Source organism: Dermacentor variabilis, chromosome 8, assembly GCF_050947875.1.
Source record: "Dermacentor variabilis isolate Ectoservices chromosome 8, ASM5094787v1, whole genome shotgun sequence".
Lineage (NCBI taxonomy): Eukaryota > Metazoa > Arthropoda > Arachnida > Ixodida > Ixodidae > Dermacentor > Dermacentor variabilis.
Window position 1 is genome coordinate 43,982,492 of NC_134575.1, and position 14,502 is coordinate 43,996,993.

A 14,502-nucleotide genomic window follows, 5' to 3' on the forward strand; every position below is an offset into this window, starting at 1 on the left:
CAGCACCGTTCACGAGTCCGTCCTTCGCGTCGATGTTGAACGCGACCATGTGGAGCGTGCCTCTAGCGAGCAGTATCGTATGGGGTCAATTGCCCATTTGGACATGCGTCATAGCGGCCACCTTGGCCTTTGCGTGAACACGCTCGTCGTCCAACCTGTATCCGAGGTACACATTAACTGCTCTGGCCTCGTGTATGTCTCCCACACCCTGTAGGGCAACATCGGTCTTGAACGCATCGAGGTCCTTATTGAAATAGAAGAGTCGCACGGCACCGGGCGCAACGACCAAAGTTAAATCGACGCTGATTAACGGACTCTCGATGACGCGCACAGCTTCCGGTTGGAAGGCCCTCCCGTCTCCGATTTTCCAGAAGATTGCTGAGTAATCGGCGTCCTTTTGACGACCAACAAGCCGGAACGGGAAGTTTGAGAGATGATAACTTCGTTGGCTTATAGAGTCGTACCCCCTACAAGATTGTACCCTTACCGGGGCCGCGTACCGGGGCTTATACCCCCGTAAACGCGGCCCACATGATGAAGTTTTTGCACACGCACATTACGAAACGGTGTACACTAGCTTTGCAGCGCTCCGCTGTAAAAAAAAAAAGAAAAAGAAACTCTGCTATTGGCTATGCGGTAAGATTACATTGCTTAATAAATTCAGGTTTTAAGGAAACCTCCTGCAGAACCTATCTCACGATAACTTGCGACAGCAAAGCGATGAGAATTGAAGCCATGTAACGACACACCGAATTTCCCACGTCAAAATGTGTAGGCAACTGCGCTCCTTTCTACTAACTAATCCCGCAATATTATGGTGCAGTGTTAAACTTGACCTGATAATGTCAGGAGAATATATGCAGTAGTTGAGTAATGAAATTTCCAATAACTCTATTTCTTGGTTTTCTGAGGAGCTTGAGGTCATAAGCGTACCTAGAAGTTTGAAAATAAGCCAATGTGTATTATCTGTGTAGTAAGGCTGCATTTACGGTGAGTCACGGGACCGTACAACAGGTCGCAGGCCCTGGGTCCTCTGGGCAGGAAGGCCACATCACCGGCAACTAATGTGCGAAGCTCCTTCCCCTTCATGCGCTACAGCGGCGGAGGTGCGCGCTCATTAAGTGCGGTGAATGGCCACCGGGCGCCTGCCCGACGCTCCACAGCTGCTACGCACTGCTCTCGGACTGCAAACATACCTCGACTAAGTAATGTGAGCGTTGCTTCTGCATCTTGCGCCAGAACAGCCAGAGAGCGGTATCACGCGACCCTAAACCAACGGAGGACAAGTAAGAGCGCTTAGCTTGCAAACGCGCAAAATTGCCGCGCGACTGGCGATCGCGTGGCACTCTGCGTGTGTTCCCGGCTTTTTTTGGCGCTCAGAAAAAACTTTTACGTAGCACGTATACAGCAACAGAAAGCTGCATCGGGAGTTTTTCATGTTGCTCGAAAATTTTCTCATTGACACTTTTCATCTAACTATAATATTTGAGATGTTGATGAATTAAGACTCATGTAATTAGGCGGGATGAGGAAAAATGGGTATTTACAAGCTACGGCAGACAACGTTACCTTCGTTTTGTCCAGCTACGTGTCATTCGCATATTTTTACATTCTGGCTAACGCTAGGTCGGACACCCTGCATAATGCTTCGCACCATGATAATTCCCTAAAGAAGTGTCCTTTTTTGCGCAGACAAAATGGCCAACCCCAGGAGTGCTTCAAGTCTTGTTGGAGCTGCGGATGTCAGGAACTCCCTGGTTGACTTGGAAGGCGCCAGGGGCTTTTTCTCCGGAAAGCTCATCGACTACAGCATGCCGTGCACGGCTTCTGAAGACAGAACGTGTGAGATTGTTGCCAACCTTAGCGTATGGAACGAGTTCCTGTGCCCGCTTTATCTGGAGCTGCGCGAGCTACCAGAAACCGGCAGGCAACTGGGTCTGATGTACGTTGTCAATGGAAGCCATTCCGTGCATATGAAATGTCAACTGCGTCAAGCCACCACGGTCCTGTACTGGCTTCTTAGTACTCATCACTGCGTCGCTCGAATTCACATTGGGCACATGTTCGCTTCTAAAGAAACGGCTGAATTGTGCTTGCCGGTGCTTTGCAACACTCTCGACGGAAATTATTCATTGAAGTCCGTCGTTCTTGACTCATGCTTTCTCTGGGTTTTGAAATCCGACGAAATCGAAAAGTTTTTCAAGATCATTTTGTCTCTGAAATGCCTAGAGGCAGTTGAGCTCCCGTGTTGTTATCCCTCATTGTGTGCCCGTAGCGTTACTGCTATTCTTCGAAGCACGACAACGTTGACTGTACTCGACTGGTCCTCCGTACAAGAAATAGAAAGCACGCTAGCGAGGCGGTTCTTGAGAGTACTGAGAACGAACTCGACACTGCGTGATTTGTCGTTAAGCGAAGCGGTAATAAGAGCTGATACGGCTTTGTTCTTTGAATTTCTGACCGGTGACGCCCGGCTACAACATTTGAGAGTGGTTTATATCTGCTGTCGCTTACCTGACGATTCCTTAAGATGGATATTGAAAGCTATGGTGAAGAACCGGTCAGTCTCGACCTTGGAAGTCAAGAATATGACTTGGGTTTTGGAGAGCGTTGAGCTGGTATTGAAAGTGCTGGCTGAAAACAGAGTTTTGCGAAGCTTTCATGTGCCATCGCACAACTACGTGCAGGAAGCTTATACAGGGTTCCTAATGAGACTCAGAATGCCGCCCAACACCACTGCCCTTCAAGATGCCATTGCGCGTAACAGCACGTTGCATTACCTGACCTTGAGTGTCAGCATCTGGAGTGCTGAGCACTGGGCACCTTTTTTCCGTGGTTTGTCAAACCACGCAAGCCTCAAGATGGTGACCATCAATGTTGGAGTCAGAGAAGAATACCGTCTTTTGTCTGACGTCGTAAAATTCCTTCGAGAAAGCGGCTCTGAAAAGAAGGTTTCCTTTAACGCTCCCTACGTCGCCCACGAGTTGACTGTTTCTGATTGCAAGCATTTTAGCGAACTTAACGTAGAGGTATCGGACAGGACAGCAGGCAGACTGTTGCCACTTTCGGAGCAGTTGTCCACGTTTACCCGTTTGAAAGCATTAAGCTTGACCTTTCGCACCTGCGACAGCGTAATTTTTTATGCCATTTCTGAATATGTAGCAACGACGTCGACCCTCCGAATGCTGTACGTAGACTTGACCATGCGAATCTTTCCGCCTGCATTAACCGAGTGGTGCTTAGCACTTTCGAGATCGCTACTGCTCAACAGGAGCATTGTTGCGCTCAGCATTGGTGTTCATGTGGAGAGCAGCCAGAACATCGACCTCCTCGGTGACGCGGTAATGCGAAGCCCGACTATCCGGAAGCTCACCTTAATGTCATTTCATCCACTCGCATTACACGCCTTCCTTCGCGGTCTACGCACAGACATATCGAAGAACTATACGCTGTGCAGTGTCATCATGGGCCACTCCAGAGAATTTAGTTTGGCGACGGACTCGTTCGCCGTGTGGGACGCATCGCGGCGAAACTCTGGCTTCGTAGCCCGAGCAGCGCAGTTCCTGAATCACGCACGGTGTGACAGGTAAGAACGGTGTCCTTCCTTCATTATGTTCAGGCCAGTTAGGTCTTCCAGCATTTTTTAGTTCTGCACAGATGTAACTTGTCAACGAGGGCTAAATAATGGATACGTGCAGCGCATTTCATTTCTCTTCATTATTTTGTCTTTGTATTCAAGTTATGTTTTACAGTGATGCTGTATACTTCAGTAAACCAAGTTCTTGGGCGAGTTAGTCGCTTATTTCAGGCATAACAGCATCCCAAAAAAGAAAGAAAACACGAAAAAAGATCACTTTCGGCGCTGCTGTTAAGCCTGCAAGAAGCTGTGTACCTCTACACATAGGCATAGGTCGGCACACTCACTCATGAGTGAACTCACTCACGCCCACTGCACTCATTTCAAAGGGGTGAGTGCGAGTGAGTGCCAGTGAATGGAGGCGACTGTGAACGTGGGGAGTACCTGTGAGTGAGTGCAGGTGAGTGTGAATGCGTGTGAGTGTGAATGCGTGTGAGTGCTTGTGAGTTGAAGTGAGTCTGAATATGAGTGAGGATGTTATGAATGTGATAGAGCGCTCGTGAGTGTTAGTAGACGTGAGTGCAAAGCTGAGTTAGTGAGCGTGAGTAGACATAGCTATGAACGTCGATGAGTATATCACAGCTAGCACAACAATTGAAGACGTCAAATTTCCGTTTAAGAGTGGAACGCGATAGCGTAAGCGTCCTACGTTGGCATCGGAAATCATGGGAGGCTAATGGCGGGAGCCTATCGAAGTGGAAGTGGACGCAGCACCGAAGGCACGCGCATGCCCCGCGTTCCTCCTCTCCTCTTCATATAAAACCCCGTTTAAGACCGTGCGCGCCATCGACCGACAGTGACTGAATGGGTTAACGTGCTGGTCTCGCAACCCATAGTTCCTGGGGTCGAATTCCCGGCCCGCAATCTTATTTTCAGGTTATCGTCTATTTATTGCCTTTATCGGAAATTTTAGTTCACTGCCAACCGAAGCCGACAACGGTTGTTCTGTGAAACGAGCCTCTAAACACTATTGCGTCTAAAAAAGGAACAACCTGTCTTGAATATTCAAGGATATATCGTTATTTGAACCATCAAAAGTTACGGTCCCATGTCAAGGTAACCACTCGTGCGTTGCCATTCACATTACCGTGATATGCAGATGCGTTTGATCTGTGACTATGCGGTCGCTTGCAGATTCTGGAAAGCGCTACTCGACTTGATATTTCAAACGCGTTTTAGTGCCCGTAGCATCAGTTGATATGAATGAGGGAAACAATGATCCGTCCTTGTTGATGCAAGTGGAACGGCTTCCAATGGATGTACAGTTGGCATACGTGTGAGTGAGAAGACTGAATTGGTCTTTAAGCAACACTTAATCATTCTGTGTGGATTCAGATCAGCCATGTCACAACGAGAAAATCTCTCTCGTTGGAAATTACCTGTTAGAGAAAAATTTTTTTATTGGGGTGCGTATTTACGTCACGCCCGTTTCTCTCTTCTCGGCTGTTGACTTTCACTTTCCAATTTACATTAGTGTCAACACGATGCATTGAGTGCTCAAGAAGACAAACCCAATTGTTACGGCTCGCCTTCGTTCATCGCTTACGTAGTTTGTAACATAACCTTTTTTTTTTTTGGCGAAATGCATGGAAAACAAATATTCTTATTGCCTCGAATACACGAGTGACTAGCCGCTTGTGCGCCAAGCGTGCACTAGCTCAACTAATTAATTATGTCTCGTGCAATAAATGAACACCTAAACAAAAAGTGCAACTGCTAGCGTGAGTTCATATTTGTTGAAACTGTGGGGCATGTTTTCTGTTTTGTGTAACTTAGTTGAATACTTACCACTTTTGGAAATAATTACTGAACCGTTCTTCTCTTCTAGCGTTCATGCATTATCCGGGATAAGTTCGAAGTGTGTTTGTTTATTACAGCCATGCCGTATATTACGCATAGGGAAACGCTCAGGAAGGTTTCAAGTTTTATTTCTTTTACGAACGGTGAGGCATTCGGCTCGAACGCCTTCCTGGGTGAACAATAATTCGTACCGAGAACAGATTTGCTATAAGAAAGGGCGAACACTACAGCTAATTCATATTCAATTTTGGGTGCGCGTAGATAAACCACAGCATTGAGGAAAAAAGATTTTTTAACAAGTGCGTGAAAGCTTTACACTGCGGTTAACTCGAATAGTTCCCTATGGCCCACGTGGTACGTGATACCATATTCACATTCAATGGAATTGGGCACAATGTCAGGTGAAGCGTGGGGACAGTTTAACGTCTGTGCCCCCATTAATGATGATCGTAGCAAATAACCAGGGAACCTTGTATCTTTTCTGTATGATAATGGGTTATGCAACGCTCTTGAATGACCTAGATGAGCTGAACCAGCAACCATGTTTACATTTAGTGAAATGGTGTTCTTGACTAAGCTGCATATTCCGTAAGCGCGAAGTACAGCGCAAATGCTGGATGCTCTCAATTCAGTGCTCACCATGACTCACCCGCAGCCTTCGATTCGTACTGAAGGGAAAAAGGCCGCCGTTTACGCTAACCATATAATGTCACGTACTGCGACGTGCTGCTAACAACCACTGGCCCCTGGGTCATGCCAGTAGACCAGCGCGCATCACCAGCTGTTGGGAAGCACCGAGACAGACTTCAGACGACAGAATGAGGGCAGTCCAATGTATCTGCGGGGCACTTGCTTGCACTTTGGTTTCACGGCTCTTTACTGCAGTGTGCACACACACTGCTCACTCTCTCCCTCTTTCCATTTTCTGTACCCCTTTCCCTTCCACTAGTGTAGGGTAGCAAAGCGGACGCTCGTCTGATTGCCTTCCTTTTCATTATTCTTAGTGTTTCTGTCTCTAGGAAGCAGGTAATAGGCGATGCGCAGTTCAAACTGTGTGGGTGAAAGACAACCTTAGCTAAAGATTTCTTGAACAAGTGCTTGAGTTCGTTATATGTAGGTAACCTTTCAAATGGCGTAGTTTAGTTATAGGACCTAAAATACACAGTGGAACTGTCAATCTTGTTCGGCAAACATGAACACGAGACCATTGTCGGGGATTGGTATTTTCTGTCCTTATTGGAGCTGGAGATATGCTGAAATATCCGTGTCATATGCTACAATTTTGCACGATGCAGGTCTAAAATCAAGGCTCTTATGCAGCTGCGTTGACCGCCGGCGTGCTCGCTTCAAATTTCACGTGACCGTCTTCTTCTGACCCTCTGTCGCTCATAATTTCCGTCCGCGTTGCAGGGTAGTAGCCCATAGAACGCGGAAACTCGGACCTTCCTCTTTGTATTTCTCCATATACTCTCCGCTCCTGACTTTCGCAATCTTGATCACCTACCAAAGTAATCTAGCGCATTCTTATTAGTACACTAATGTCGGTCATATCATCGGCGCCTCCGCTCCATCATGTTTTGTCGCCTTATGCGAATGTAGGGCTCTCAGAGGCTGACTACCGAATACGAACACCCGTGCCCTCTCTCGACTAAAAAGCAGTCACGCTCACATACGCCCAATCAAGCGCTGTTAGAACGTGTGTAAGGGCGTAGCCGCACCTACGAATGCTTCCTACTCCCCAACACGGCACGTTACTTTTCTGCAAATATTTCCTGATACCACTACCCCTTGTTCCTGATAACGTACATAATCACTGGTTGCCCGGAGAACTGGGCCCGTGTATGCTTAAAAGAAGTTTGTTGCGGTCGAAAGGTTCCAAAAAGCAGATGCCAGGCCAATCGTCATGATGGACATGGCGAAGAGGACCGGTCATTGAAGAACCACACGGAACAAAACTGAGCACGGCGCCTGACTAACACATACCCACACTTGTCTCGTCTACACGCAATCTACCCAGACAGTTATACGTCCCGAACAAAACTGAGCACGGCGCTTGACTAACACATACCCACACTTGTCTCGTCTACACGCAATCTACCCAGATAGTTATACGTCCCGAACATGTCCCTGGTGTAGCAACCACGAGTCACAACACACACACTCACTACATGGTCTTGGGAGGCGAGACTCTCCGAACTGGACCTGGGAAGCCAACTGGCGACCCTCGACCAGGCCCGGCGAGCCGCGATCGCCAGTGGAGCCCTGTCGGAGGGAACCACCCAGGAATAAACCGCGCAACGGTTTCTGCAATAATAAAGTTTCTCCTCCTCCTCCTCTTTCGTGCAACAAAGAATGAATTTTTAACTAAACTGAATTCTGGGGTTTTAGAGGACAAAGTCACGATTTGATTACGAGCCACGCCATAGTGTGGGGCCCCGGATAAACTTCGATCAGCCATGGCCAGTGGAGTCCTGAAATGACGACACCATCCACTCGGCCTCAAGAACAACGACCTCGATGGTTGAAATAAATGTGTTTTTTTTTTGCTCTCTCTCTCTCTCTTGACCACCAGGAGATCTTTAATGTCCCCAATGCATGGGATGCGGGCGTTTTCTTGCATTTCGCCCCGAACGAAAGGCGGCCACCGACGCCGGGATGTGATACCATGACCTCGTGCTTAGCAGTGCAACACCATAGCCGCTATTGTATTGATTGTATGAATTTTGACGTGGTTAAGAAGGTACTCGTAAGAGCTAGGAGCAGTACGCGCGAACCAAAGAACGTTGCAAAAATTTTTTTTTTGTAGCTCGGAAAACAATAAAAGGACGTTTTCATTGTGATTTCGCTTAGTCTGTGTGAGCTTCCTCCAACCTCACTGGAAGCGACTCTGTTGTCACGTTAACAGCGCCGATATCTTGCTGTCATATTCAGCGATTGGCAGAGAAGTTGGACATGTGACCGACATAAAGAGGGGCGGCCTACAGACAGTTTTGTTTGTAATATTCTGGGCCAAGAGGGCGTAGTCGGTAGGAGCTGTAGAAGCGGAATCCCTTTCTTGAATGAGTTTACAGTAACATAAAAGAGACGTACGCACATATAGTGCCTTCGTCGCTTTTTTGCTTTGTGTCAACTGAAGGAGGAAAAATAATTGAGCGGAGAAGGTGGCTATGAGGCTATCTGCTAAAATGGTTTGTTTCGCGTGTTGTTAAACCAGCTCTGTTGGCTTTTCAGAAACACCATTGTCATCTGAATTGTTAGTGTTACGGGGAAGGCAATACTGCCCGTGGGGCTCAATATTAAATCCCGCTTTTCTCCGGACACAGGCTCTGCGCCGCTGGTCTGGACCGAGTGTCCCGTCATCCGGCTCTGGTGGCCGAACTTTCGGAAGTGCTGTCCATAGGCGAGGACGAGGCAGCTCTCATGGTGCGGCGAGGGTTTCGCAGCATCGAAGGTCTGCACGAATTCATGCGACTGGCCGGTGTCGTCAAGCAGCGGGTCACGTGTCAGCCGCGCGAGGACGGACGCACGCAGCTGGATGACCTCAACAGCGAGTGCTGGTGTCACGTGAGGCGCTACCTGCAGCTGGACGACGTAGCGCCTGACTGAACGTTGCCGCCGGATCTGCAGGCACTTTTGGTTGCCACTTGAGCCACGGTGTGAAAGATCGCCAAAGTTGGCGTATGTTCTTTCTGTGGAGGACGGTGTGCGTTGTTCGATTCATTATACTCAGAATGTGGGATGGGTGTAAGCCCCGTGTATTCTTGGCAAGAATTCCACGTTCATTTTTGTTTTAGTTGTTACCCTTTGCGGTAGTTCCGGCGAAAACTTCGTTTAATGTGAGGCTTAGCAAATATTCCTTTATTGTGAGCAGAGTTATACTTTTGGTTACCGTGGGAACTTGTATCACCTCCCGAAGGCCTGATGTTATCGCGTACTTTTTTTTTGCTTCCAATAAAGAGAAATTTCGTTCCAGAAATGTTCGCACCTCTTCTACGCAAGTAGTACGACATGCAGCGTGTAGGATTGCACCCAGATGTGCATTAAAGGAAGGAGCCACAATGCGAAAATGTGGGTGTTAACTTCAACTCAAGAGGTAAGGTGGAGGTTAAGGATGCAGTGATTTGAAACGTCATTCCTCATTGGATAGATTAATCAGGAATAAATTATTTTGCCATAGGACGTATCTTCAAATCGAGTAACAGCACTTCTGTAATATTTGGAGTTGTGGTGCAGAAACCTAAGTTGTAATTGCATCGCAGTCGCAGAAGATGTGCTGTAGCAGAGGCCATCTGTTCGTCTTGATCATTAAACCGCCAACAAGAAAAAAAAATTATGGGGTTCTTTAACGTGCACCTAAATCTACGTACACTGGTGGTCGCGCACTTCACCCCCATCGAAATTCGGCCGCCATGGCAGGGATTCGATCCCGCGATCTTGTGCTCAGCAGCCTAACACCATAGCAACTGAACAGCCACGGCGGGTCAAGCAAGAAAATCAATTTTCTGGTTATATTAAAGCAAGTGTAACTACGGTATTTTTTTCATGAACTGCGAAGCGCATGGGAACCAGTAAACGCAGTAAAAATGACGTGACAGTACGGTAGCTGTTTTACATTCGACACTTCTTCCAACAGTAATTCCACAACCGTCCTCGTTGCCCCAGGATTGCGGCTTCCCATGCTGTTCTACTGACGAATGTGTCTTCGAAGTATGCCCAGATTTCCACCTTACTGAAATTTGGGACAGCCACTTGCTGCAAGCCATATGTGTCAGTCCTTTTCTAAAGATGCTTCATTTCATGTAAAATATCTTAAATTGCTTGTTGTCTTTGCTGCACAGAATGTAACTTAGATCAAGTTTATTCTACAAATAATTCATGAGAATAAAATTGCCAAAGTTGAGGCAGAAGCCATTGGAGGATGACTCGACAGTAATGCGTTAGACTTTTATCTGTATAGCGATACAACGTATTGCCAACGTAGAAACGAGGTATGTACGAGACAGACTACAGGTTCCTTTCACGCTTCCTTTAAAACACGTGACGCCATCTAGTGGCGCCGCCGCGAAAGAAGCGCGTGATCTCCGGAATGCATGTTGCGCCAGTGCGTGGGAACGCCGAGAAACGCCCCTCGCGGCAGCCGGTGTCTCGCGTTTTGCGGTCACGCTGCGCCATCTAGTGGCACGGCCGCATAGTGCGACTACTGCGAAGTCACGCTGCTCCCTTTGCGTGCGTGTACAGGGGCACCAATAGGACTGGAATGCACAAACTTTCACTTGTGCACGCTACCAAACGGGAGCAGAATTGCGCATACTTACGGCATTTCGTTGCAGTCGCGCGCGCAGGAGCCGAACTGGAACGTCTATACGATTGTGCCGCCGTACAATATCACTGTTAGAAAATTTTTGCCCTAGTCTAGGCACTATATATATATATATATATATATATATATATATATATATATATATATATATATATATATATATATATATATGTATATATATATATATATGTATATATATATATATATATGTATATATATATATATATATATATATATATATATATATATATATATATATATATATATATATATACGCACTATGCCGTTGTGGTTCCCTAGTAGTACTTCACTAAATCGCCTCTAGCTCGATTTATTTCTGTTATGCATCACTGCATGGGATGACGCCAAATTACTGTCATGAGTGTCATTATCTGGTTTCGTACGCCATCGTGATGACGTGGTCTTTTTTCTACAAGCATATCAAGATATGTATGAGATGCATGCATAACCTGACAATAACGAAGCATTCACGATGTGGTATGACGTCATGCATGACTATTTGATGTGAATTTGTTAACATAAAAAGACATCCAATTACTTTGGTGAGCAACAGGAACATGACATGCCTTTCTTTTCTCATGTTATTTAAGCACCTCGTTCATATATCCTGCATTGTCAGTTTGGGCCCTAGGTGTGCGCTTGTGATTGTGAACGCCATGACATGTCGCTCACGTCACGTGACCATATGAATGACGTCTGTAATTCCTGTTACCTATATCATGCATTCAATGTGATGGCGTGCATGTAATTAATATCATGCCTCACGTGTGCCATTCGACTTCATAGGAGTTTCCCGCTTTCAGCGCGGAAAGGGATGCAGCAAACTGCCAGCCGTACGGGTGGCGAAATCGCACCCCTGCGCAGGACATCCTTTTTTTGGAGGCCAACGAAAGCTGTGGGCGTAGAGTGCTGGTCCCATCTTCGGACACCAAGCGAGTAGGCCAGAGGAGCCACACGAAAACGGCTAAAGTATGAAAATATCTCACCGTCGTTACTCACTAGATTTGACTGAACAGGTTAAGAAACGATGAAACTACCCGCGTCATCAAATTCAAAGAAACGTCAATGTGATGAGGCGTATCGTAATTGGTGAACTTGACGATCGCGCCTTTCTGCACACTTCAAGAGCTGCATTGGATTGCAAGTGATGGCGGCGTCATCGGCCCCTGTCATGGTGGGCGCCTAAAAAAAGGTATTGGTAATGATAAAGTAAAACAGAGTTGTCTTTCCATATCTCCCCACGCCTATATAAAATCGATTAGACATTTCATTTTGGTTGAGCGAATGGAACTGTGTCGTGTTTTAATGAGAAAAATAAGTTATTTTTTTATTTCTCAATGTTGACTCCTTAAATATCGCGCTTCAGTCGCTGCTACCATAAGAATCCTTGCTGATGTCGGTGGCAATTTGCTTCTGAACCGCTTTTCGCCCGAAGCTTGGCGACCTATTGGGATCGACCTTGCAATACCTGTAAACAATACTGTAAGCAAAATACCTGTAAACTCCAGTGTAGAACTGAAATGAGCGCAGCAGCGGCGGCGGCGTGAACTACGGTCTGCTGCAAAAACGCAGAGGAAGATTGCGCTGATGGCGGTGTTGAAACAGGAAACGGAAATGCATTCTTGAAGACAACATGGCGTCGTGCGTGGCTGTACCTCCGCTCACCTTCGGCTACAAAATGCGGCTTGCAAGGAGAAAATATAATGAAACATACTGGGAAAATTGTGCTACAAGGTGTCTCCAAGAAGAGACAGGAAATCTGGAAAAAGAAGTATCAGTTCTGCATATTAATTCCTGAACATGAATTTTCCTGCGCTTTTGCACCGCGCCTTCTGTTTGTAGCTGCGAAGGTTTACACAACAGACATTTAAACCTGTCGCTGCAGTCTCCGACCAGCTTTGCGGGCTTTTACGAAGTCGTGGTGCTCTCCCTAGGTGTCTGCACGGCGCTGATTGGGAAACGTACGCATAGCTGACAGATAATCTGTTGGCATGGTGAGAATACAGTTAGTCCCGTTCTGTTAAGTTGATTCTACCTAAAATACCGCGATTGCGTACCGTGCTGCGTCTGACGCTTCATTATGTATATTTAAATGTAACTATTATACTTTGACTACGTCACTAAGAGATGATCGCGCGAAGACGCTTCAGAAGCTGTATCAGCGCTATATGATTGTATTTCGTTTTCAGCTATGACGGGCACACTAAATGTGGTTAGGTTAAATTTGCAAACAATGCTTTCATGCTTTGTTCCTCATCACACCTGAGTTACACATACTTATACGTATGCCATGTCACGTATGTCCTAGCCATTACGCTGCTTGGAACGCAGGGACAACATCTTCGATCCCTCCTGGACTTTATTCGATCCCCAAATATTTTTTCATTCATTTAATCACCCCTATCTCATCCCATAACCCTGTATGCCCGGAGGCATTAACTCTGGCATTAAAAAATAAATGTCATGCGTGCATGTTATTTATGTCATGTCACGTGCGCTACGGAAGTAAGGGGATTGCGATGTCTATTGCATTGAAGGTGCCAACAAGCCGGCGTCGCGTCTCTCAAGTTGTCTACTCTGCAGCGCGGCGGACCACCTGACGTCATTTTACACCACGAGACAGTTCTCGCCGGGCAGCGGCGCGACCGTCTAACGGAAAAGGTGTGCGCAACTCTGCTTCCTTTGGAATCGCATACAAGAACACTAGGAAAAGCTAGGGTGCCTCGATATCGAGCCCTGTGTTCAGGCTGGGGACACGGTTCTCCGCTGACGCCATATTGGTTCTTACCTCCGCTGCACTGCCATGGAGCGCATACGAGAGCCGTCATGATTTTCTCGAAATCGCCCAGATTTGCCCTGCGGAAGTGACGCGCGCGTCAGAATTTTGTAAGAGCGAGTATTCGGTTTCGTAATGTATTCTCAATAAAGACTGGCGACAAAAGATCATTCATTTATTAAACGAGGGTATTTTTTTCCAGGATCGGGCGCCTATATATACATGGAAATCCCAAAATTTTGTTTTTTTGGCAAACGCTGCACCAATTTTGAGAAGGATCTAAAGCACTACAGTCACTATGGAATACATACGTACGCACAGACACATGCACGCACTCACGAACACGTCGACACGCAAATACGGACGTATACATGCACAAACGCACGCATTCGCAGAAATACGGGACATGCACGCACAAAGACCCCTGCGCTTACACGAAAACCTACGAATACCCACTCAGACATGTGCGCGCACATACACGGAGGCACACACATGCAAACGCAGACACACAAAAACACGCGCAGACATAAAAACATAAACAAAGACACGTATACACCATAGACACGCACAGACATGCGCACACAAGCACATGCAGGCACTAGCACCGACGCAGACCATAAACGCACATGAACTCGCGCACACACACACACACACACACACACACACGTCCGGACGCACAACAGACGCACGCGCACGTACACAAACTCGCACACCCACGCGTACAACACAAACACGCAAACACATACAAACAAACAGCATGCATCAATACGCCTACACAACCCGTACGCACAAGGCTAACGGAATACACGCCGAAGAAAGCTGTCCGGCAAGCAACAACATCAGTACACGACTGCGCCCGAGAGAACAAACATGGCGCCGGCGCTATCGAAAGGCGGTTAGGCACAGGGAGCAGGTTCGATGCGCGCAGACCCGCATACGTTTCATATT

At 47.0% G+C, this 14,502-nt stretch overlaps 1 protein-coding gene across 1 annotated transcript; it reads left to right on the plus strand.

Annotated features, from left to right (window-relative positions):
- Nucleotides 1-1,697: 1,697 nt before the first annotated feature.
- LOC142591382 (uncharacterized) lies at nucleotides 1,698-9,399 on the plus strand. The gene is made up of 3 exons (XM_075703708.1): nucleotides 1,698-1,942; nucleotides 3,458-3,586; nucleotides 8,761-9,399. Exons 1-3 carry the CDS (start codon nucleotides 1,698-1,700, stop codon nucleotides 9,041-9,043), a joined length of 657 nt encoding a protein of 218 aa, XP_075559823.1. The 3' UTR covers nucleotides 9,044-9,399.
- Nucleotides 9,400-14,502: the final 5,103 nt, after the last annotated feature.